The 22,762-nt window shown below is 42.2% G+C and overlaps 1 protein-coding gene across 1 annotated transcript; it reads left to right on the top strand.

Moving 5' to 3' along the window:
* Positions 1-989: 989 nt before the first annotated feature.
* Positions 990-22,705, top strand: zgc:123305. Its single transcript, XM_048255827.1, has 20 exons — positions 990-1,220; positions 6,239-6,439; positions 6,795-6,890; positions 7,296-7,510; positions 7,631-7,744; positions 8,124-8,235; positions 8,771-9,524; positions 9,896-9,989; positions 10,424-10,602; positions 11,517-11,610; positions 11,753-11,822; positions 12,273-12,365; positions 12,605-12,675; positions 14,623-14,773; positions 14,928-15,076; positions 15,298-15,384; positions 15,908-16,060; positions 20,729-20,843; positions 20,971-21,074; positions 21,321-22,705. Exons 2-20 carry the CDS (start codon positions 6,248-6,250, stop codon positions 21,463-21,465), a joined length of 2,988 nt encoding a protein of 995 aa, XP_048111784.1. The 5' UTR covers positions 990-1,220; positions 6,239-6,247; the 3' UTR covers positions 21,466-22,705.
* The last annotated feature ends 57 nt before the right edge of the window (positions 22,706-22,762 follow it).

The raw sequence follows: 22,762 nt of genomic DNA, 5'->3' as shown, positions 1-22,762 counted from the left end.
TATAGTTCTGCCCATCACTTTAACAGAGCTGGGGCCGGCCTGCAGTGCTAAAGCAACTCCTTAAAAGTCTTGGCACATGCATTTTTGATTGTTGATAAGTATGTCATACACTGGAAGCTTGGGTATACTAAATAGTGAAAAAGACATTTAGATATTCATAAAAATAAAAGAGACACTTTTTTTTCTTAATCATTGATATGTAATTGAGATGTCTACACAACTGAACAGAATACAGTACTGAACCTGCAGGCTTCTTTACACTTTGGTTAGATGTCAACTGCATTTCATTGGCTCTGTACCTGTACTCTGCTAAATGACAATAAAGTTGGATCTAATCTAATCTAATCTTTTAGAAATGTGTGTGTGTGTGTTGAAATTATTTTCAATAATTTCAATAAATTAGTCCTCAATTATATGTTCAGGACATTAAATTAAACTAATATTGCCCATGCATGCAGATCCAGTCCTTTCATATGATACATAATTGATAGACATCAGTCAGAAGAGGCGAGGTTATCTGATTGTGGAGAAGACTACCACCTTGTGGCGAGTTTTCAGAAAAAAATAGTCGCCATTCCTCTTTTATCTGCGTAGGTCTCTTAATTCCCAAAGAACACATCTCCGTGCTCTATTATAATAAAGTCGGGTAGCTAAAGCAATTAGGCCTACTAGTCTGCAATCATTTTAGGCATAGCCTACTCTTCACCCTATACGAACGGTTTTAGTCTGAAAGTGATCAAGAAATCAATGATCATCGATCTATACGATCTATCTAGTAGGTGATGATCAATGCATCTGACAGATTCTGAATGATCTGAATGATTACGCCTACTTCTGTCAACTGGGTTGGTTGACTTGCCTGGCTTTGAGGAAATGATTTGCCATGCTACATTGGAGTGCAGAAAACGTAGGCTAGGGTGATATGTCAGAACTGTCTTGACAAAAATAAGTATAGGCTATTGCCTGTCCACGTGGTTTCGAGAAAGAAAAGAGTCAGCAAAGTCAATTTAATGACTTTTCCCTTATCCTTATGGATAGCTGGCATTATGTAAACAAAACAGCGCGGACAAGGCGTAAACTAACGTATTCATACGCTTCTGATTGGTGGCCTACTTTGATTGACTGCTGCATCGTTCCAAACAGAGGGCCAATTTGCTCAGGCATCGAGACATCGGAAGTTTAGGAAAGGTTCTGTACAGCGCGAATCTCCTTCGCTTGAGGTAAGTTAGGCTACTTTGTGACCTTAAACTCTAGTTTGTACATTTTGAAAAACAGCCATCTAGCTGTTTTAACATAACAAACAGAACAAGTTGTGCTTTTACATTTATCAACAACTAGTAGGCTACCACTGAACTTCATTAGTGGCTATTTGGTTATCATTGTTGCCAGGTTGTTTGGACATTGTTGGATGCTAACTAACGTGGGCTAACAAAGCAATGCCTGTTAATAAATCATACGGGTATTGTATCTTGATAAACGTCTTTCATGTCTGAAAGTTGCCCAAGAATTTAAGACGATTCGCCGAAACACGAAAAACGGCATTCTTTGAACTGTTAAAACTGTCTGACTTAAACGACATTTCACCCCATGTTGAACTCCAAACCCCAAGAAAGCAAATGTTACACTGTTAACATGCGTTGGATTTAGCAAATGTGTAACCAACCAGTGTGTAACAAGGAAACTCGAAGGGTCCAAATGATGCTCTATGATTAGTAGCCTATTAGCTTACGTTGATTGTAGACCTATTGTATGCTGGATGCCTCTGTATTCAAATGGGCATAGAGATGTCTTGATTGCCCTGAGATATACAATTGTAAACACCGCAGGCATCCTTCATTTTAAAATGTCGACATCCTTGATGAGTACCCTTAGCCTAGGCTAAGATGTTGTGTAATGTCAATAGTTCCGCTTTTGTTATCAAAATGTCTATCATTATGTAAATTGCTTGGCTAAAAAGCTTGAAACCAATTCTCAGGTACTATGGAGGCAGTTTCCCTGGAAACTTAATAACTTTGCTTACTAGCCTACGGTAGCCTACAGTAGTCTAGGCTATATCCTGACCTATTTTTTCCAATTCACTGATTATTTTTGTTTTGTTTTGCTCTGGGCTATCCATGCTTGCTCTCAGTTCTGTGTTTACTTCAACAATGTGGTATTGTACCATGTTGTGTGTTTTCCCCACCCATCCACTTTTTTTTATTACTTACTTTAGTTATTTTATTTATCTCAGATAACATGGTCACAACCACATAGCCTCTTCATAGACTTCCACACTTTTTTTGTCTTGTGGGCACCACACTTGCTGGCTGAACTGTAAAAGGTAACCACTTTTCGTCTGTACTATAGTGAAGATACATTTCCTATGACACAGTTCTGTGGTGTGTGCTTGTCACTTTCTGCCCAGGGGTTTTGGTGAGGAATACATTGTAACAATGTCTAACGAGGGAGAAATATGTCTCAAATAGCTTTCTTTATTAAAAGCATGGATCTGCCTTAAACGTTTATGTACTTGATGGGAAAGGCTAAATTATTTCAGTGCTAATTTAAAAAGTGACTTTTTTTTTTTGTAACATCTAGCAAATATCTCCTTACTATCCGCTAGCTCTCCAGTTTCTGTTAACATTGTTAATTGTGTTTGCTTAGAAACTTAAGAATGAAAAACAATCATGACATCATTCAGCATTGTAAACCCTACCTTTAAAGCCATGAATCTCACTGAAGCTAGAATTAACTGCATTCATCCAACCGTCATCCAAACATGATCAAACATGATCCCCTGGTAAGATGACGTGGGATCAGGCTAATGGTGGCATTACTTCTGACTAAAACAGTGTTTCCCAAAGTATGGTCCACAAGCTATCCCAAGTGGTTTGCAAGCAGATGTGGTAAAATATAATATAGATGAGTTGTTTGCAATATTGAACAAACTTGTATGTAAATCCAAACAGTTCTGCAACACTGCCTATGTAGCTAAGCTACATGAATTTAAATATGAATCCTCTGACACAATACCAAGGTGGTTCAATGAGTAGGCCTATTGTGTAATATACTATATAGGTCTACGGTTTCCTTTTTTTAGCTAGATGGTCCGTGATTTTCTTTATTGGTTAAGTAGTCCTTGGTCTGAAAAAGTTTGAGAAACACAGGACTAAAACATCCTCTATGTATAGAACATAGCCTACCGTCTTTGTATTGCAAGTTGAAGCAATATTCATTTGAGTTATTTTTGGTTCTACTTTTCACAGCATGACATGTCCACTCCCCTTGGTCCTCTTTTCTCTGACAGTGTCACCCTGCCTGTACTCCCTGCCTCCGTACATGAGCTGACATTGTGCATTTCAGGGCTTTGTGACTCGAAAACTGCTGTCCACTGCAGATTCTACAGCAAATAATGTATCAGTACCAAAAAAAAGATCAACCCACCCTACTGAAAAAGGGACTGACTGAGCACAAAGAACAGAACAATCACTACTGTTTTAGGGACTTTAAAAAAATGTAATTTAATGTCCCTCTGCCTACCAGAATCAACTAGTGTTTAGAAGTAATGAAATCAGTATTTGGAGAGGTCTCAGGCCCAGCTCTTGACTCCCTCACACACACACACACACACACTCCTTCTATCATATAGCCAGTTCGGTCAAGTAGGATAGTATCCTGGCCTATATCAGAGAGTCCAGATGAGCCTACTGGCCCACGTATGTAGTGGTGGCTGTAGTGGCTGAGGGTGGTTATATGAGGGTCATGGAGTGTGACCGGTGAATGTGGGTCAGAAGAATAGTAAAAACATTGCAAATTGTTATCTTGGCTGCTTCTCTTTACAACATACAAAAGAGAGAGTGAGAGAGAGGATTTTTTGTGTTGGATTGAGAGGAATTGTTAGTGGATCATGTGGTGCATTTTGTATCTGTCTGTTTGTGCGTGCGTGTGTGTGTGTGTGAGAGAGAGAGAGAGAGACAGAGATAGACAGGCAGAGAGAGAGAGAGAAATCTGGACTGTGTATTTTATTGAATGGGTGTGTGTGTGTGTGTGTGTTTGAATGAAAGGGTCTCTCATGCTGGCCTGGGATAATCAGCGTTGAATGTGCTGGGACTCTCTCTCATTCAGTGTCCATCTCATTGCTGTACAGTCAGTGGTTGATTAGGCTACATGTCCCAGAGCTCCGTCAGAGTGAGCCATCTGTGTTTCCCAGGAGTTCGTGCCCTCAGGCGGGTCCTGAACCTCATAGCCTAGACCTAGACTATGTGGACCACCTCTGGAAGCTGCCTCTGAAGAGATCAACCTGTTGGTCACTGGAGTAACGCCCGAAAGAAAGAGGAGGGAGATTTTGGGTGGGTGGGGGGCAGGGGATGAAGGAGGGCCTGGGCTTCGATGGCAGCTGGAGGGTCGAGGGGACCAGGCTACACAGGGAAGGGCTACTTCCAGCCCTCTCTATGGGTAAGAGAATCGCAGGCTCACATCAGGCACTGACGCTCCACAGGGTTAGCATCTAGGCTGCTAGCCAAAGCCGGAATCAGTAGCACAGCTGGCCCACATGCTGTTTCAAAGGATAAGCAGGAGATAACATTCACCACTCGGAGCCTGTGGAGGTTTCACAGGTTATAAATAGCACATTTTTGAAGTGATTGTCCGAACATGTAGCCTACTGATTGATTTGTCTGTGAGGTAAAATTTATTTTTGCTCCATGAACTAAGGATTTATGTTTGTGAGGTCAAAGTTATACAAAAACATGTCAGTGTTATGTTATTTTGGTCTATGAGATGATTTATGATGTCTTATTTTTACCTTAAAAAGTGACCTAACCTTACAAAGTTTCTTTATACAAATTTTAGCATTGCAACAACTTGCTAAGTCCCAGGCCTACAGTATATCCAAACAATGATTGATGTGCCTCATTGATGTGCAAGTACTTTGTACTGAAGTACACACTTTCCCTTTAACAACGGTCTAACATATGATGTCAGGTCATCCCTGTTAAGGCTTGTGGTCTGAAATCGTTATCTTTCAGTCCCTCCCTTCTTCCTGCTGAGGAGAGTGATTTAAAAGGCAGTGCTTCACATGTAACACTAACTGCTACAAAGAGTCGGGCCACCATGTGACTGGGAGAACAGCAACAGCCTGCTTGGGCTTGTTAATGTTTTTACATGGATATTACTCAGCCCCCACTGTCTGTTCAGACATGCCATAGGCAATGGTTTCTATCGCAGTCAATTCCAGATTTCTTAGGAGAGCCGCCTGGCCAAAATGCATTTTAAACCCAAGTCAAACTGTGACTGAACTTTCATCCACATTGTGTTATTGCTCATGTGGGTGAAATATTAGCGCTTAAAAAGACTTCAGGCCTAAGGCCAAAACATTACACAATGTGGCACTGCTGGAACCAATAGAGCCTGAAACAGATATTTACAATTGGAGAAGGTTCTCTTATTGGTGTTAACAGCTGAAATGTGATAACCAGGTAATAGTTTTTTTTTTTTTTTCCAACATTTATCACCCAGAGGGTATACATACAAGCCGAAGCTCAAAGAAAAGAACCACAAACAAAAACAGAAATTCAGACACAGACAACAACAACAAAAAAGGAGAATACAGAGAAAAGTGTGTGTGCTTGTGCTGAGTGTATGAGTGTAACCAGGTAATGGGTTAACCCACCTGCCAGTGGCAGGAAGCCTTAGAGATTTAGCGTTGTTTGTATAATAACATTGTGATGTCACAGGGTTAAAAAAAGGTTACCTCAGATGGCAGGTAGACTTTGACCAGTGATTGGACAATGTAGCCGGACGACCGTAAGCCACTATTAATGGCATTGATTTCAAAGGTTGATATAACACACAGGTGAACACTGAACCACTGCTTCACTAGAGCCAGGAGGTCGAATGTAAGCTATGTGTCGTTAACCGTACAGCCTCTTGGGTCAATACTTAGATCCCTGTTGACTTTGATTACAGAAAGACTGTGTTGTAGGTTTGTTATGATGTTATTTCATCCCTTCTGGTAGTCTTGGTCTACACTAAACTTCTAGGTCGGTATTAGTTGGATAAAGTGTGGTTTAGTGCTTCTTTGGATATTGTGCATAGCTTTGTGTTGCTCAAGGTCTCTTGTGGCCACTCTTGGACACACTGTCACTATTTGTCTCAGCTTGTATGTGGAAATGAGTAAGATGTGAACAGTGCTGTATTCTGTCCTCCATCCCTCTATGTTGCTTGCTGTCTCTCACTAACGTCTGCTCCCCCTGCCCAGTCCCAGACCATGAACTACGTGGGCCACCTGGCAGAGACGGTGTTTGTGACGGTGAAGGAGCTGTACCGCGGCCTCAACCCGGCTACACTCACAGGCGGAATCGACGTGATCGTGGTGCAGCAGCCCGATGGCAGCTTCCAGTGTTCCCCCTTCCACGTGCGCTTTGGCAAGCTCGGGGTGCTACGCTCCAAGGAGAAAGTGGTATGTGTCTCCTAATACAAGGAAGTCTCACTTTGATGTGTTGATTTGTGTGTAAAATAACTTATAAGTGTTGTATTAAATAGCTAGTAATAATTGGTATAATAAATAAATTGGTATATTAAATGACTAATAATAATTGCCCACATTCTGTAATGTGTAATGTTTTGGTGCTATATAAGCACAATAAATTGAAATTAAAATTAATTGGTACAATGAATATATGATACATAATTAACATGTTTAATGGACTCAAACATCTCATTCTCATGTCTGTATGAAGAATAGTCCAGAGGACGTTTTTAAGCAGTTGTTTTCTCGCCTGTAACCATTATTTACGTGTCTTGTGGCCATATAGGTGGACATTGAGATCAATGGTGAGCCGGTGGACCTGCACATGAAGTTGGGGGACAATGGCGAAGCCTTCTTTGTTGAGGAGAACGAGGACCTGGAGGTACGGATGCACTCTGCTGGGAGCAGACAGAGCTCTGTGTCTTAACATCAAGCTAGAGCAGCAAGAGTAAATCACTCCTGTCTATTAGTGATACACGTGACATCACCTTTTTGACCCCAGGGCTAATGGATACCACCGTCCCTATTTTTGACTTGAGACCTTGTCTGTTTTGTAGATTAATTGTCAAAAGTTTCAAGTCATTCCATTGGAACGTAGGTCAACTGGTTGCAGGGCAATAGTACATTGCGATGTGCCGCGCTAAATGGTCGCTTGCTGTTAGGACACAGTGATCTGAAGCCTAACCACTCAGGAGATGTTGTCCCATTGCCACCCCTATTGTGGTCTTTCCTCTGCCAGGCACCTCCTTAACAAGTGTTCTCTTCCTTGGTTGTCATCCTCCTCCAGGCCCGGGTACCTGCCCACCTCTGTACCTCTCCTATCCACATGAAGCCCGGGGAGGGCTCAGCCGATTCTACAGAACCCTCGGGGCCGCCCGGTTCCCGCCGAAAGAAGCGCAGACGGAAACGTGCTCGCTCTGACTCGTTCCGCAGAGACGACGATGGCAGCTCCTCTTCTGACCTCCCTGAGCAAGAGGAGGAGGAGGCGGTCTTCGCTGCGAGGTCAGAGATCATTCTGATTATACAGTAGTGTACAACACAAACATGATCAGTGTGATGTTTGCCATATGGACTGTTTTTGCCCAGTGGTTCATTTGACTGTTTTGTTCTGTACCTGAGCAGTAGGTCGGTGTACTTCTCCGTCTCTGAAGACACTTTTGAGGATCTGACCACTTGTCCACCTCAGTCATGGGACGTCCACTCTCATTCAGATGGGGAGCTTTCCCCAAACGAGAGGTAAGGAAGCTGAAATGGCAATAGAGAAAATAGATTCAAGATTCTAGATCTAGACATACATCTAGTTCTAAACTAGACTAGATTCATGACTCTTGATCTAGACCTACATCTAGTTCTAAACTAGTCTAGATTCATGACTCTTGATCTAGACCTACATCTAGTTCTAAACTAGTCTAGATTCATGATTCTTGATCTAGACCTACATCTTATTCTAAAATTGTTTCATAATTTAACTGTTGCATGGTGATGGCATTTTTTTCTCCATCCTCAAAAAGCAAGAAGCTGACTGTAGATGACTAACTGTGGATAACTAAGGTCTTCCTTATCATGAGCAGAAGTGATGGTCTAATGTCTTCATGTTCCCCTCTGCTCTCTGCAGCGCTGTGTTCCACAGTCGAGCCTCCTCCCCTAAGAGTGACTCAGAACTGCTGGTCAAGCCCCAGGAGTCTGTTGGACCACACATTCAGTGGTCCTGGGGTGGCTTCCCAGAGGTAACACCCCCCAAACCACACACACACACACACACACACACACACACACACACACACACACACACACACACACACACACACACACTCACACAGACATGACCCTTAACAGTAGAGTGTGAAGAACCAGGTTGCCTTTTGGAGTCAGTATCAGATCTTGGTAAACCCTGCGCCCTCACATTTCCTCTCCTAGCATTATTCCTCATATCCCTTTCGCCACTATTCTATCTCGTCCTCCTTCGGTCCTCTCCTCCTGTGTGATCCTGCGCTTTATCCAGCAGTATAAACATATTGGGATAGTCTGGGAGTATGTGGATACAAGGTGTAATATTTTTATAGGTGGGAGTATTCACTCTGCTCTACTGTCAGTCCTAGTCACCCTCTGTTTGACTAGTTTCAGTTGTCCACATCTGACTGCTAAAGCCAGAAATGAAACTGTACAAATATATTGTACACAGCTATATATAAATTGAATATAAAAATGCTGTTAAATATTATGTATGGATTAAATCTTCTTTTGTGACCTCTCCTCTCTCAGGTATTCCAGTCTGAAAGGTCGTCAGCAGACCCACAGCGCACCCCGACCTCCCCACACACTCCCTCCGAAAACTCCCACTTCCGCACCATCCACCGGCAGGACTCTTTTGACCTGGAGTCCTCGGACCCTGCAAACGTCTCGTTCTCCTCGGCGCTTCTCGTTACCGTGGTGAGGCCAGAGCCTCGGACGCCCGTGACGGACTCTAACTCCTCCTCTTTCGCAACACGCTCCAACCCCAGCCACGCTCCGGACCCCGCCCAGTGCCTCCTGCCTCCGCCATCCCCCGTGGAGACTCTCGGGCCTGGCGAGACGCCGCGCTCGGAGTCCCTGGAGGCCCAGGTCATCTTGGAGAGCTTCAGGCATACTGATGCCAACGGCAGTGTGGTGTTCTCTACAGCAAACACTGGACATTCCTCTGCGACATTAAGCAGCTCCAGCTGTTCCAGCTTAGGCAATGCAGACCTCACGTCGAGCACAGATGTCGTAACTGACCCCACGCTGGAGCCTGTGGACTCAGAAAGTCCAGAAGGAACCAGCTCCCGAGAGGGAGACAGCGGGATTGAGCCCTGCACAAGCCCTGAGGTACTGGAGGATGACCATGAACAGAGGGAGGAGGGTGTGAGCTCGCAGACCTATCAAGAAGCAGAGTGTGCAGGAAGGACAGAGAATAGTGAAGAGATCGGCCAACCAGAGGAGCGTCCTGGCTCTGCAGAGCCTGCCTCCAAGTCAGCGGATGGTCAGGACAAGAGGAAAGGTTTGTTGAACTCAATCGTGTCTCAGAAGCACTGTGTTTTAGGAGTTAGTTGTGTCAGGTTGGTTTTCTTAGCTGATGTTAGTCTCGGATTTATTGGAGATTAATTTATTCTTTGAGGTGAAATCAAACCAGGTTTATCTTTGTCCGTGACCAGAAAACCATCCCTGAGCTGTTTACATTCATAAATTCTTTGGGAAGCAGTTTAATCTAAAACAATTTATGAGACACAACCAAACCAAACCTTGGCTGCAACCAGAGCTACAGTTGTTTACAGATGTTAGGAGCCACTAATGTTTGAGCAAGATCCTAAGCAGAAACAGGCTCAGATCACAAATAAAAAAATTGAGAGATCTCCTCCTGCCTTGGCATAGGTAAGCGCAGTCAGCACCTAGGACCGTCTGATATCTACCTAGATGACCTCACCAAGCTGGACCCTGAGGTGGTGGCTCTCTACTTCCCCAAAAGGTGAGAGGTCAAGCACCATTCCCAAGTGGGTCCTGCCCTGAATGGAATATATATTGACAAGTGTTGATACAATATTTTGACATTGCACTCCCCTAAGATGTATCCTCTAAAGATAGCTGCTGCTCTTTTGTGGGCTGTCGAATGATTGATATTCAGTGGAGTATTTTTTTATTTTTGTGTGTGGTTCTCTACCAGACCCTCTGCAGTGAGTTTTTTTCAAAAGATAAGATTAGATTAGAAGCACTTTTTACCCTGCTCAGAAGAGTAATGAGAGAGGGTGGTATTGTAGTATAGTATTGCATAGTATTATAAATACAGGATTCAGAAAGTAGTCAAAAGGAGACTGAACTAAACTAAGTGCATGGAATGAGTCTTGCTACTGTGGTCAGCCGTGCTGACCCCTCATCTCCTCTCCTTTGTTCACCTCTTTGCAGTGAGACCGAGTCGGCCTCCAGGCCAGGTGCTGACCAGTCAGGCAACCAGTCCCCCCAGTCGGTTGGCAGCGCCAACATGGACAGTGGCACAGAATACCTGTCGGACGCTCCCGCTGACACCTTGGACGTCACCATGTCTCTGTGTGGGAGAGACGGAGGCACCACCCAGATCAACAAAGGTAACGGCAGAGAGGGGGGAGGAGACAAATCCGCTTATTAAGTCATGATGCAATAATAGGCCAATAATCGTTCTTCCGTGTCCAACTGCTCCCACAGCCACTCGTTTTCCCCTATTCCCCTATATTTTTTCCCCGCTACAGGTAGAGTACCGGTAGCCGATAAGTAGTCATTCTACTACTCACTTGCTCCAGCCTGACGAGCCAGACCCACATCAAGATGAGGGTCTGGGAACTTTGGCATTGGCAGTGCTCAATCCGATCCGGTCTTTCAAATTTCCTCTGCACACAATAGGATAGCTACAACTCATGAGTCCCATGCGTTTTCCACCAGCAGAGCTAGTTGGCTAGTTGATCAAACTTTTGCCAATTTAAAAAAAGCTTAACTCGAGTCACGATTCAAAGACCGCTGTACACGATGTGATTGGCCTGATAAAAGTTTAATTTTTCCAGCTCGTAAGCCAACGGAGAGTTGCTTGACTACCCTGGCTGCAAATTACATTTGCTGCCGCTAGGGTGCGTCTAGATTTCTAGGCTACACTTGCTCCCTCATCCTAACAAAATCCTATTTTTGGCGGAGGCCTGGACATCATTACCCTTGATTATATCATCTTGCTGCACAGCTACACTAATTACTCTGTAGAGTTAGCGTTTTGTTTTTACCCTCACTAAAACAGAGCTGATGGTGACAAGATTTACAGGTTGTGAAAACCGGCTGGCTGTGCTAGTCAATGTATTTGGATGAAAAAGCTGTTGGGCCTGTGACGTCGGAAGTATTTGCTGAGTAAATCAGATGTAAAAATATTTTGAATAGTGTGCATAAAGTTTTTTTCGAAAACTTTTTTTGTTTTGGCTGAAGTATGCATACTGTGTATGACTGACTATAATAAAGTGGGATTCATTTATTTTCTCTGTAGAGAAGTTTATGGAGCACATCGTCACTTTTCAGCATTTTGTGAGCAACCCAGGAATCATAGATGATCCAAATCTTGTCATCTGCATCAACAATAAGTGAGCACGCAATCAAAACTCATCTCTGACTCTGACTGCAGATTGTTAGACCACTGTAATGACGCACAATGAGAGCAATAAGAAATCCAAAATGGAGTCTGAAATAAATCATCATTATGATCAATGTGTTGTCATTCTGCAGGTACTATAACTGGGCAGTAGCTGCCCCTATGATCTTGTCCATGCAAGCCTTCCAGAGGAATCTTCCAAAGGTGGGCCTTTTATGGGTATTCAGAAAAGCAACAATATGGATCATAAACTCCCTCTTCTCGTATTTGTTTAATCATTGCTATCTACAAACATTGTCATCGCTCACATTATTTCACACTTTTAACAATCCCCACGGTCAAGTCAAGTAAACTTTATTGTCATCTTAGCTGTACAAGATCCTAAGCTCAAACATGGGTGGGTCAGCTGATTGCTTCTACACACACAACACAATAGCTTCAGTTCATGCACTACTAGACACGTTGCTTATTGAGTGACTTGCCCTTGTGCATTTTGCCCATGGTTCTCATGATGACACAAAGCTAATAAAGAGGTCCAGAGAGGCATAAGAGCCGCAGTTTGTATACGTCACTCCCATCCGTCATCAGTGCTCTCAGTGTCCGGTCTCTGTTGGTGTGGTGACCTTCCTCCCTCCTGTCTGTGGGCCTTTGCAGAGCACCATCGAGCAGCTGGTGAAGGATAAGATGCCAAAGAAGTCTGGCCTGTGGTGGTTCTCCTGGAGGAGGAAGGACATGGACACCAGCCAGGTACACAGACAGGGCAGAGGCACTCGCAATGATTCTGCATTAGGCACAGTGGTGTGTGTGTGGGGGGGTATGTGTGTGGGGGCGTGTGTGGGATGTTGTTGTGTAGTCCACTGTCCTCTCTCCCGTGTTGTTTTGATTATGCAAAATTGACATTTGAGATGACATTTCTCTCTCTCTTTCTCTTTCTCCATCTCTCTCTCTCTCTCTCTCCCTCCTTTCCCTCTCATTTTCTCTGGCAGGCCAATCCTAAGGCAGAAGAACACACACAGACTGAATCATCAGACCCTTTGTCTGGTCCCTCAACCTCAAAGTGAGTGTGGACAGGGTTGCCAACTCTCACGCATCTGGCGTGACACTCACGCTTTCACTCTCACGCACACTCAAGAAATGTCACGCCAAATCCATTCTTTTTTTTTTGCAATCCGTTCATTTTTTGTTGATGACTAGACTAGACCACAGCCTTGTTTCTAAATGACAGGATACGAGTTTAAGGCATACATATGTCTAGACCAACAGCAGGTAGGTCTAATATCCGCCTACAACGTTCTCAGCGCAGTTTTCTCTGATTGTTGATTCGCTGACTGTTATGCTGCGATAAACGGTTCGCGAAAAAATTAACTTTCAAGAAATAATCATATTAGGCTACCATAGCTCTGCGCTCATTTCAATTCATATAGGAGGAATATTTCACAAACTTTTCGTTCCACACATGACAAACCGTAAACCAGAATAAACAGCAGACCTTACCAAACACAAAGGTGTAATGCAATCCCCTGTACAATAAGCCGTTCCAGAGTAATCCGGTTTTGAAATGGTAGCAAATTTCTATATGGTCTCCAATTTTGGGCTTTAAGTGTCTTAAAACTGAGCTGTGCTTAAATACCTACATATGTGTAGGCCTAAATATTAAAATCAGAGGATATACAGCTCATGGCTAAGAGTTTGTCGATGTAGCCATAATGATTTGTTTTCACAAAATGCTAAGCATGTATGTCTTAAAAAAGTGTGCTTATATTGGTCAATGCATAATTTCATAACAGGCCAAATAGAAAATAAATGTTAAATATAGCCTAGACATAATATTAAAGGAGCCACACCATTTTTATGACACTATAGCTGTTCTGTTGACCTTTAGATTTGTTGCTACTGGGCATGAAGGGCAGGCCAATTATGAGTTCTGTCCAACATTGATGGTAGGTTTAGAAAAAAAGTCAGCACATTTTAATCATATTGCAATAATACCAATAACCGTGATCTTTTTGGTCATGATTTTTCATCAAATGTTCATACTGTATCTCTAGTGGCTGGTAGACTTTGGAATCCACCAGCCACAATGGTAGGTGGAAAAAATATTTTAGGCTATTTCCATCCCTGATACATATGTACACTCATGCACACATTCATACGTCTCAATCTGTCCATTTCTTTACACAAAACTAGCCAGAAGTCATCATTTAAGGGGTTATTTTTCATTTTTTTTTCTACTGAGCTACTACCTTTTTCAGGTGGGCAGGGGGGCCCTTTTCATGTCTGTGCCCAGGGGCCCAGTGGCTCATAATCCTTCCATGCCACGGGGTTACAACACTGGTCTTGTTTTCAAGTGCAATCAATAATTTAATTGTACATTTTGAAGAAACTTTTCCATTCTATTAGTTTTTTTTTTTTTTTTTAAAAAAAATAAAATCAGGGATTATACTGTACATAGCAAAAAAGTCAGGTGACAGACATTTTTAAAATTAGGTTTAGGGAAAAATGTAACGCACACGCACTGACTTCACAAAATCTCACTCCAGCCAAACGCCCAAAGTTGGCAACCCTGGTGTGGATGTACACACTACATGCAGACACGTCACAGTTATGCATGCATACACACATTCTAGGGAGTAGGCTGCTATAGGTTTGCAGGAGTCAAAAGAATATCGCTCTTGTCCGGTGGAAACCTCGTCACTCCATATATTTGTTGGGGTTTTTTGACAACAAAATGTTGAAATATTTTCACAATACAAGTTTTTTTTCAATTTCCTAAAGACTAATGGATTTGGAGATACGATGTTTCCACCCGACAGCAGCAATATTTAAAGCAGAGCCGTATCTGATATAAAGTATATTATATGTACAAGTCTTAATCTATGTTTGGGAAAGCAGCCCATAGTGTAAAGTGACTGGTTTAAACAAGGCTGAATCTTCTGAGAGCCCTCATGAGCACATTGGCAGCAGAGCGTGCTCTAACTCCTTGCGTGCTCCTGCTGTTGTCTAGGCAGCACTCTCTGGAGACCTACGCTGACGGGAGGCCTGGCTCTGAGACCCCTGAGAACCCAGAGACGCTCACGTGCTCCGACACCCTGAGCACGGAGCAGTGCATCAGCCAGATGTACCGCAAGTCCCTCCGCCTCACCTCCCAGCAGATAGTGAGTACACCATGGTAACACGTAACCATGATAACCCATGTGATTGATCTTTTCCTGTTTCTACTGGCCTTGAGGGGATTATTATGAGCTGGAGATGCAGTTGTCTGGATGTGAATGTGCTATTGAGAGAGTTCCTAAGCGTTGGTGTGTTCAGGAGCGTCTGAACCTGAGGGAGGGGGCCAATACGGTGGTGTTCAGTGTCACCACTCAGTATCAGGGCACTTGCCGCTGCGAGGCTGCCATCTACCTGTGGAACTGGGACGACAGGGTCATCATCTCCGACATTGATGGAACCATTACAAAGTGAGTTAAAGTGTCTGCCTGTCTGTCTATAGCACATTTGCATGATTTTATTATTATACGTGTATTAAGTGTAACTTTGTTTTAACTACTCAAGCACATGTTTGGAAGTGGGTGGACATGTGATGCATGACCTGTTTTATCACAGTCTAAGGAGTTTGAGCAAAAAAAAAAAAATGTTTGTTTGTTTTTTCTACCATTTGTGGTACCTGCTCTTCTTTAAGGTCTGATGCCCTTGGGCATATTTTACCTCAGCTGGGCAAAGACTGGACTCATCGTGGAATTGCTAAGCTCTACCACAAAATTCACAAGTAAGAGCCATGCTTATATATTAGCACTAGGGCTGGGCGATATGGCCTAAATCTCAGATTTTTTTCACATAAAACCGATTTACGATTTTAATCGACCCCCCCCTACAAACTAGTTATGACTTTGTTTTGTTTTAGTCGGATGGGGGTGGTATAGTGCAGATCTCAGGCCTACTCTGGCATTACCAGCATCATTACAGTAGTTTATACATTGTGCAGTAGGCCTAAGCCTCTATATTTATGGATGATCTCACTAATGAGCGCCATTACTTTTGACGTCAGATCCTGCGTATGTTTGCTGTCTATCAGCAGCTGCATAAAGTTCAGTGATGGAATGTAAATGTTTTGCCCAGCCCTAATTAGCAGGGTTGGAAGCATCAATCAGCCACTACATTTTAACCAGCTGGTGGCTGTTGCTAATGTCCATCCCTGTGCAGTATGCTACTGGAAGCCAGTTCACATACACATAGACTAGGTGAATGTCAACACTGTATGCAATAGTCACGTGTGTGGTCTACTCTCATAGGAACGGCTATAAGTTCCTGTACTGCTCTGCACGGGCCATCGGCATGGCAGCCATCACTAAAGGCTACCTGCAGTGGGTAAACGATGGAGGGGTGGTCCTTCCCAAGGGGCCGGTCCTATTGGCTCCCAGCAGCCTCTTTTCTGCTCTTCACAGGTACATGTGCGTGAGCGCGCACACACACACACACACACACTGATGGTAATTTTGATACCACAGATGAAATAGAGACCCAGTCAGACCAATAGTATGAAAAATCAGGAACAGAGTTTATTTACAATGATGCGCATCAAGGGAGAGACAGCATGACTTCACCTAAAGACCCATCAGCTGCTCTACAACTAGACACAGAAATAGTTAGGGTTTAAGTGTCCTTCCAGGCTAACGGAAGATGCCATTGGTCATCCCATCTCACGTGGACTACACTGAATCAGACTCTGATTAGTGGCAACCTGGCAATCTGGAGCAGATAGCTACTGATGCAGCCATGCAGAACAGTGAAACACTGCAAAGTCATAATATTCTCGCTTATCTCTAAATACAGTCACACACAGATATACACAGGGACAGTGGTGGAGGAAGTACTGAAACTCAGTACTTAAGTAAAAGTACAAATACACAGAGAAATATTTACTTTAGTAAAAGTAAAAGTACCACAATGACAACCCTACTTAAGTAAAAGTAAAAAGTACCTGCTTTTAAATGTACTTTAAGTATTAAAAGTAAAAGTATTTGCATAATGATTTATTCTCTTAATATATATATTCTAAAAGGAAAAATCAGTATGGGCTGTGGCATTTTAATTAAGCTAGTTTTAGGTTATACTCGACTAGATAGTTTTAAGTTAATGCAATTGTGCTTACCATCTGTGGCCCAGTTTACATTCTGACCTACAATTCTAGAGACTGTAATTCTGGTTATCTACTAGGGTGATCTGCTGAGTAATATCATTCAGCAAAACACGAGCCTGAAGTTTAACGGGTAGACAAGGGAAACGTCGGGTGGATGCGTAATGCCAATTATGCTGATTGAACAGAAAAGTTGCTGAAAAGGTGTCTTTATGATTAAGTTCAGTTTCACTTGCGCAGGCGCATAGACATTGAATGGCTCTCGCGTTACTACCCCCAATTGTAGGCTATGCATCTTTATTTAATCACACACAATTAAGGAATATTTCCTAATCTGGAAAATGTTACGTTTTTTCGACCACGGTTCATTAATAGTCTACCATTCATTTGTGCATAAAATGATCAGGCGTGTGACAGAAGCATGGGCATAGCCTGTAACCGCTGATCAGCGGATAGCAATCTCATCGGAGAGGAGGCCCTAGCGCTGCAGATAACAGACAGAGAAAGGCACAGAACACAGTTGCATGTACAGTGTAGCCATGGGTCTGGTGAATATAGCCTACCGAATGCAGATGGCTACAAGCTCACGCTTTGCCTGGTCTAGACTAGAAGCTTATGTTTCTAAGAATGCAGTGGCGCTCAGAATCTTTGGTAGCAACCCGCCCCGGTAAAACAAACGTGTTTGTCAGAGAAAAAAAAAACTGATCATAAAGGTATCGTAAAAAGGAGCGATGGTGTTGTAGAAATGTAGGCGGAGTAAAAGTACAGATAATTGCTGTAAAATGTAGCGAGTAAAAGTCAAAAGTATGCACTATAAATTTTACTTAAGTAAAGTACAAATACGTGGAAAATTTACTTAAGTACAGTAACGAAGTATTTGTACTTCGTTACATTCCACCACTGCACAGGGACAGTACAGATATCATACAGTCATTACATAGAATCATACTTTTAGTGTCGAAGTGACCCACTAGTGAGAAATGCTGAACATTAAACCACATATTGGAATATTGGACATAATATTCTATTCCACTTTCTCTCAACACAAACACAAACACACACACACACACACACACACACACACACACAGATAGACACAAATAGATATACAATATAAGTTGTTCTCAAAAGAATGATACAGTCTTTCAAATTCCCTCTGCACACAATAGGACAGCACTCCAACTCATGAGTCCCATGCGTTTTCCCACCAGCGGAGCTAGTTGGCTAGTTCAAACTTTTGCCAACTTAACAAAAGCTTAACTCGTGTCACCATAGCTGCCAACTCTCACGCATTGGCCGTGAGACACACGCATTTGATTAGTTTCACACACTCACACGCCACACCCACGATTTCTCACGCTGAAGTGTCAACCCGGTCGGTCAGATGCCTGAAAAATGAGTTTAGCCTATAGATCTACCTGTTGAGCCACGGTTATGCTTTCAGAGGCGGTGAGAGGGTTCAAGAGCACCCCCCTGTCTGTGGAATTTTCAAAAATTTCTCTCATTTGCGATGCTACTTCAAAAAAGCCATCCCAGGCGCATTCCCGGCTTCAGGTAGGCCTATGCTTTGAGTATTTTTCAGCTGAAGTGTCAGCGTGGTAGGTCAAATACCTGGCAGATGAGGTTCAACTAAACTAAACCTATACATGATATCACACATCATGTGAGCGAGCGAATCTAAGCTTTCCAATGATATTAGCGCCAAGTTGCTGTGATAAATGGTTCATGAGAAAATTATCATTGAACCGGCGTGCAATTTAGGCTAATCATATTTGCATTTTGCACACAGTGCACACCCATTACTCTCGGTTGTAATATCTCACTAACCCTTCACACAACATGTGGCAAACCTAATATCACAATAAACAGCAAACCGTGCCGAATACGAGGGATATAAAGCATGCCTCTGTTTTTGAAATTGCAACACATTTCTACATAGCCTCATTGGGGCGAAATTATAATGTATTCTAATGTAAACTATTTGTCAGTAGGCCTACATAAATTTTTGTAAATTGCTCAGTAGATTATCCCACTATCATGGTTCTTATATTGTCAGGTTCCAGCCAATCCCACTTACACAGATACATGAATATATTTATATTGCCATGCTTTCTAGTGACATTAATGCAAAATATAAAGAAAATCAAATAAGGAGACACAAATATTGATATAAAGCCTGACATAAGCCATATGCAAACATTCACATCATGCAGATATGGGTACATCCTGAAAAAGGAATAGCCTGTAGGCTATGGCCATTACAATGACCAATATATTATCTTAAATGAACTAGCTGAAAAACACAGGTGACCACTTCTGCATAATTTCATGGAGTGCTGATCATTTCTGAACTGTGAAATGGACCATATGTTTTGTGGTTGTGAACTTACTGCAATATCACCATAACTATTCCACCTGTGTATGCATGGTTATAATTCTGAAGTGCAAAATAGCTTAGGCTACAGCACAAATATTTCCATAAAAATAAGCAAGTCTGACCTCTGAATTTATTTTTAAAAGTGCACCAGATTGATGCATTTAAAAGTTAAAATATACAAACATTTCTTAAATTCTTACAAAACACCCACCCACTTTTTTTTTAAAATTGTTAGTTTGGACCCCCCACTATTGCCGTCGCGAAAATACTAGTGCTGTTTGTGCATAAAATAAATAATAACCTATAGGTTTATGTAAAACTCCCCATTAACAACATCACGTCACTAACCACAGCTAGACTGCACAATGGTAGGCCTTCAAAAGCATGACATTTTAAACTTTAGTTTGATATTTAATTTACTTTATCCGGCTTTCATGCGTTCATTGAGCGATCCATGAGTGCTGTAATGGAAACCTTATTAAGTAGCCAAGTAGCCTATATATTGAGTTATTTTTAAATTATGCATGATTTACTTTTATTAATTTCGTAGGCTGGCTTTATTTTGTTATATAGAAGTATCTAAATAATCTGGTAAAATGTACCAGAATTCAGGAAATTGCATCTAGTCCAAAAAAAAATTTCTGGGGGAGGACCCCCATACCCCCCACTGAAATGTCCCACCCACTTTCAGAATGCCTCCATCGCCCATGGTCCTAGCATTAGGCTAGATCCCTTTGATACCAATGTTAATTTAACTCTGGGACCCTGGTCCCTACACCTGAAGAACCAATGTACTTTTTTTTACTGTACGGTATAATGCTGAACGAGCCAAACAAAAATTTCTGCAGCAAAATTTTGGTTGGCCCCACCAAATCTCACTCCAAGGTTTTTTGAAAAGTTGGCAGCCCTGTGTCACACTGTTGGCCAACAGCAACATCCATCTTCTTTGTTTTCAAGTAGCAGGGAATTCAAGCCAAACCGTTGTAACTCTGCCATCAATCATTATCTTAAGCCCACCTAACGTCTCGATGTGATTGACCCTATCAAAGTTACATTTTTCCAGCTCGCAAACCAACGGAGAGTTGCTAGACTAGCCCGGACAGCAAAATACATTTGCTGCTGCTAGGGTGCGTCTCGATTTCTAGGCTAATATACAATGACCTCATTCGTAAGATATGATGAATAGATCAGTGTTTCCCACAGAATTGAATTCTATTTGTGGTGGTAGGTTTGCAGAATTAACTTGAATGCAACAGTTTTTAACAAATTAGCGCAGTGTGGTTATGATGCTAACCAGATTTAAGCACAATTTAGTACAACCTGGAAAATCATTGTGTGGTGGTCAATGTTGATATTGTGGTGGGTCGCCACAAATAAGTCAATGTATGGGAAACACTGTAGATATTAAACGTAATGAAAAGTGATTCTCCTTAGTTCAGTATGAAAGGGATGAACACACTGCACCCTTCATAATATTGTTAGTATTTATTGCTGCAATGTAGAGAAACTGAAATACATAAAGATGCAAACCCCAATGTGATGCATCAATAAAGGAATCTTTAAATCATAATTTGTAATGTGTGTTTGTTCCCTTTCTAGAGAAGTGATTGAGAAGAAGCCTGAGGTGTTTAAAATCGCCTGTCTCAATGACATCAGGGAACTGTTCAACCCACGCCGACAGCCTTTCTATGCAGCCTTTGGCAACAGGACCAATGTGAGGGCTCATCTGCTTTTATGAATAGACACGCTTAGCCAGAACTCACGCATCACCTCTTTCTAGCAAACATTTGTTTGTATTTGTTGATGTGTATCTAATTGTGTGTGTGTGTGATTTTGTGCAGGATGCATATGCATACAAGCAAGTAGGAGTTCCAGAGACTCGTATCTTCACTGTAAATCCTAAGGGAGAGCTCATTCGGGAGAAGAGCAAAAGCAACATTTCCTCGTAAGTGACTTCTAGAGTCAAAAAGCCTCAACAACAACCTCAGGCATCCTCAGACATTTGGTTATTTCCTTACATCTGGTGTACCCTCCATCTTCATCTGTGTGGTGTGTGTGTGTGTGTGTGTGTGTGTGTGTGTGTGTGTGTGTGTGTGTGTGTGTGTGTGTGTGTGTGTGTGTGTGTGTGTGTGTGTGTGTGTGTGTGTGTGTGTGCGTGCGTGTGCCTGCTCCTACGTTTGGTTTTCCTCAGATATTTGCACCTGAGTGAGCTGGTGGAGCACGTCTTCCCGGTCATCTGTGGTGGCCAGACGTCCTCCAGTTTCGACTGTCCAGACTACAGCCAGTTCACTTTCTGGAGGGAGCCCCTACCGGCCTTGGACCTGGAATCCATTTAGACCCACTACACACCCTCACCATGCCCAGTGCTGTCCACTCTCTCCTTCGGGACAGCTGCCTTCATCTACACACTCCTGTCTTTTCAAAACAAACCGATGTGTTCCTGTGACTGCCTTACTGTGGGTTTATTTGTAATCAGATTATAAGAAGGCTTCACAGTTGTATATCTAATTGCTTTACTTTTAAAATGTCTTTGTCAGTCCTCCCGAGGGAACGCAGACACATACTTGAGAATGTGCTCTAACAGGAAGTTGAAATGCTGAGTTTCTGACTTTCGTAGGGACAAACACATCCCCACATGCCTTAGACATCTCAACAGGGTTGCTCTCTTTTGCACATTCCAGGCAATCCTAATGCCTTTGATTCAGCTTTACCTTTGCTTTTGATATTAACAAATGACTGTAATATGTGATGGCACCTGCTTGAAAAACCTAAGCATAAGTTAGTCAAGGGCTTCAGGACCAGGCCTTGTGAATGTAATACTAAAATCATATTGTCTGTGTCTGATATGCTGTGGTGTACAAGCAAAAATGTATTCCCATTTATTTATGTTTTCTGTGGTTTCTTTTAACTGAAGAAAGGTGATCATTTATTTTTAACTGTAAATGGTTGCTGTCTTGAACTGAACACTTGGACCAAAAGGACTTTCGAAACAACATTAAATTGTGACTAAATTATTTTAGGAGATGGCAGAACATAGCTTATATCATAGCTTACAATACCACTTCAATATGGTGGTATTATATCTCTCTCTCTCTCTCTCTCTGTGAATTTGCCACTGAAATGCTGAAAGAGGGTTATCTAAAAAAAATGTTCAGCTTTCAATAACAAGCTTGATCAGTAAATGACCATTTCCCCCCCACTTTTAATCTATCATAGGAAGCGCTGTTGTTTGGTGATGGCACTTGAAACAGCTTGTTGATGTGCTTTAATACAGTAGCTAACATTTCTCGGACTACAGTGTATCAATTCCAAACATGGAAATAGTTCTGTGGTTAAATGTTATTATTGTCATTGTGTGCGTGATGTGATATGGACACGCAACAGTTTGCCTGATAGAGTTTGGACTGGAACTGTCCTGAAACAAAAAAAAAATGTGTGTGTGCGTGTTTTGAAACACATTTTAATGTGGAAATGGAGATACCTGTTACTGTGCATTGTCACAGAGCTCTGACTATATAATTTTTTTTTTTTTATTTATGATCTTATTATTTTTTAAAAATAAATGGATATTGTAAAATCAGATGTGTGACTTGCATACACTGGTGCTGTGTGGTTCTTTTTATGTAGGCTATC

The sequence above is a fragment of the Alosa alosa genome, chromosome 10, assembly GCF_017589495.1.
Source record: "Alosa alosa isolate M-15738 ecotype Scorff River chromosome 10, AALO_Geno_1.1, whole genome shotgun sequence".
NCBI lineage: Eukaryota > Metazoa > Chordata > Actinopteri > Clupeiformes > Clupeidae > Alosa > Alosa alosa.
Note: the sequence above shows the minus strand (reverse complement) of the source record. Positions and strands in the feature narration are given on the sequence as shown.

Coding starts and splice junctions, on each gene's coding strand:
- zgc:123305 (XM_048255827.1), top strand. CDS start 6,248: ATGAACTACGTGGGCCACCTGGCAGAGACGGTGTTTGTGACGGTGAAG. Junction 7,745..8,123: donor GAGCTTTCCCCAAACGAGAG/GTAAGGAAGCTG, acceptor TGCTCTCTGCAG/CGCTGTGTTCCACAGTCGAG. Junction 21,075..21,320: donor AGCAAAAGCAACATTTCCTC/GTAAGTGACTTC, acceptor GGTTTTCCTCAG/ATATTTGCACCTGAGTGAGC.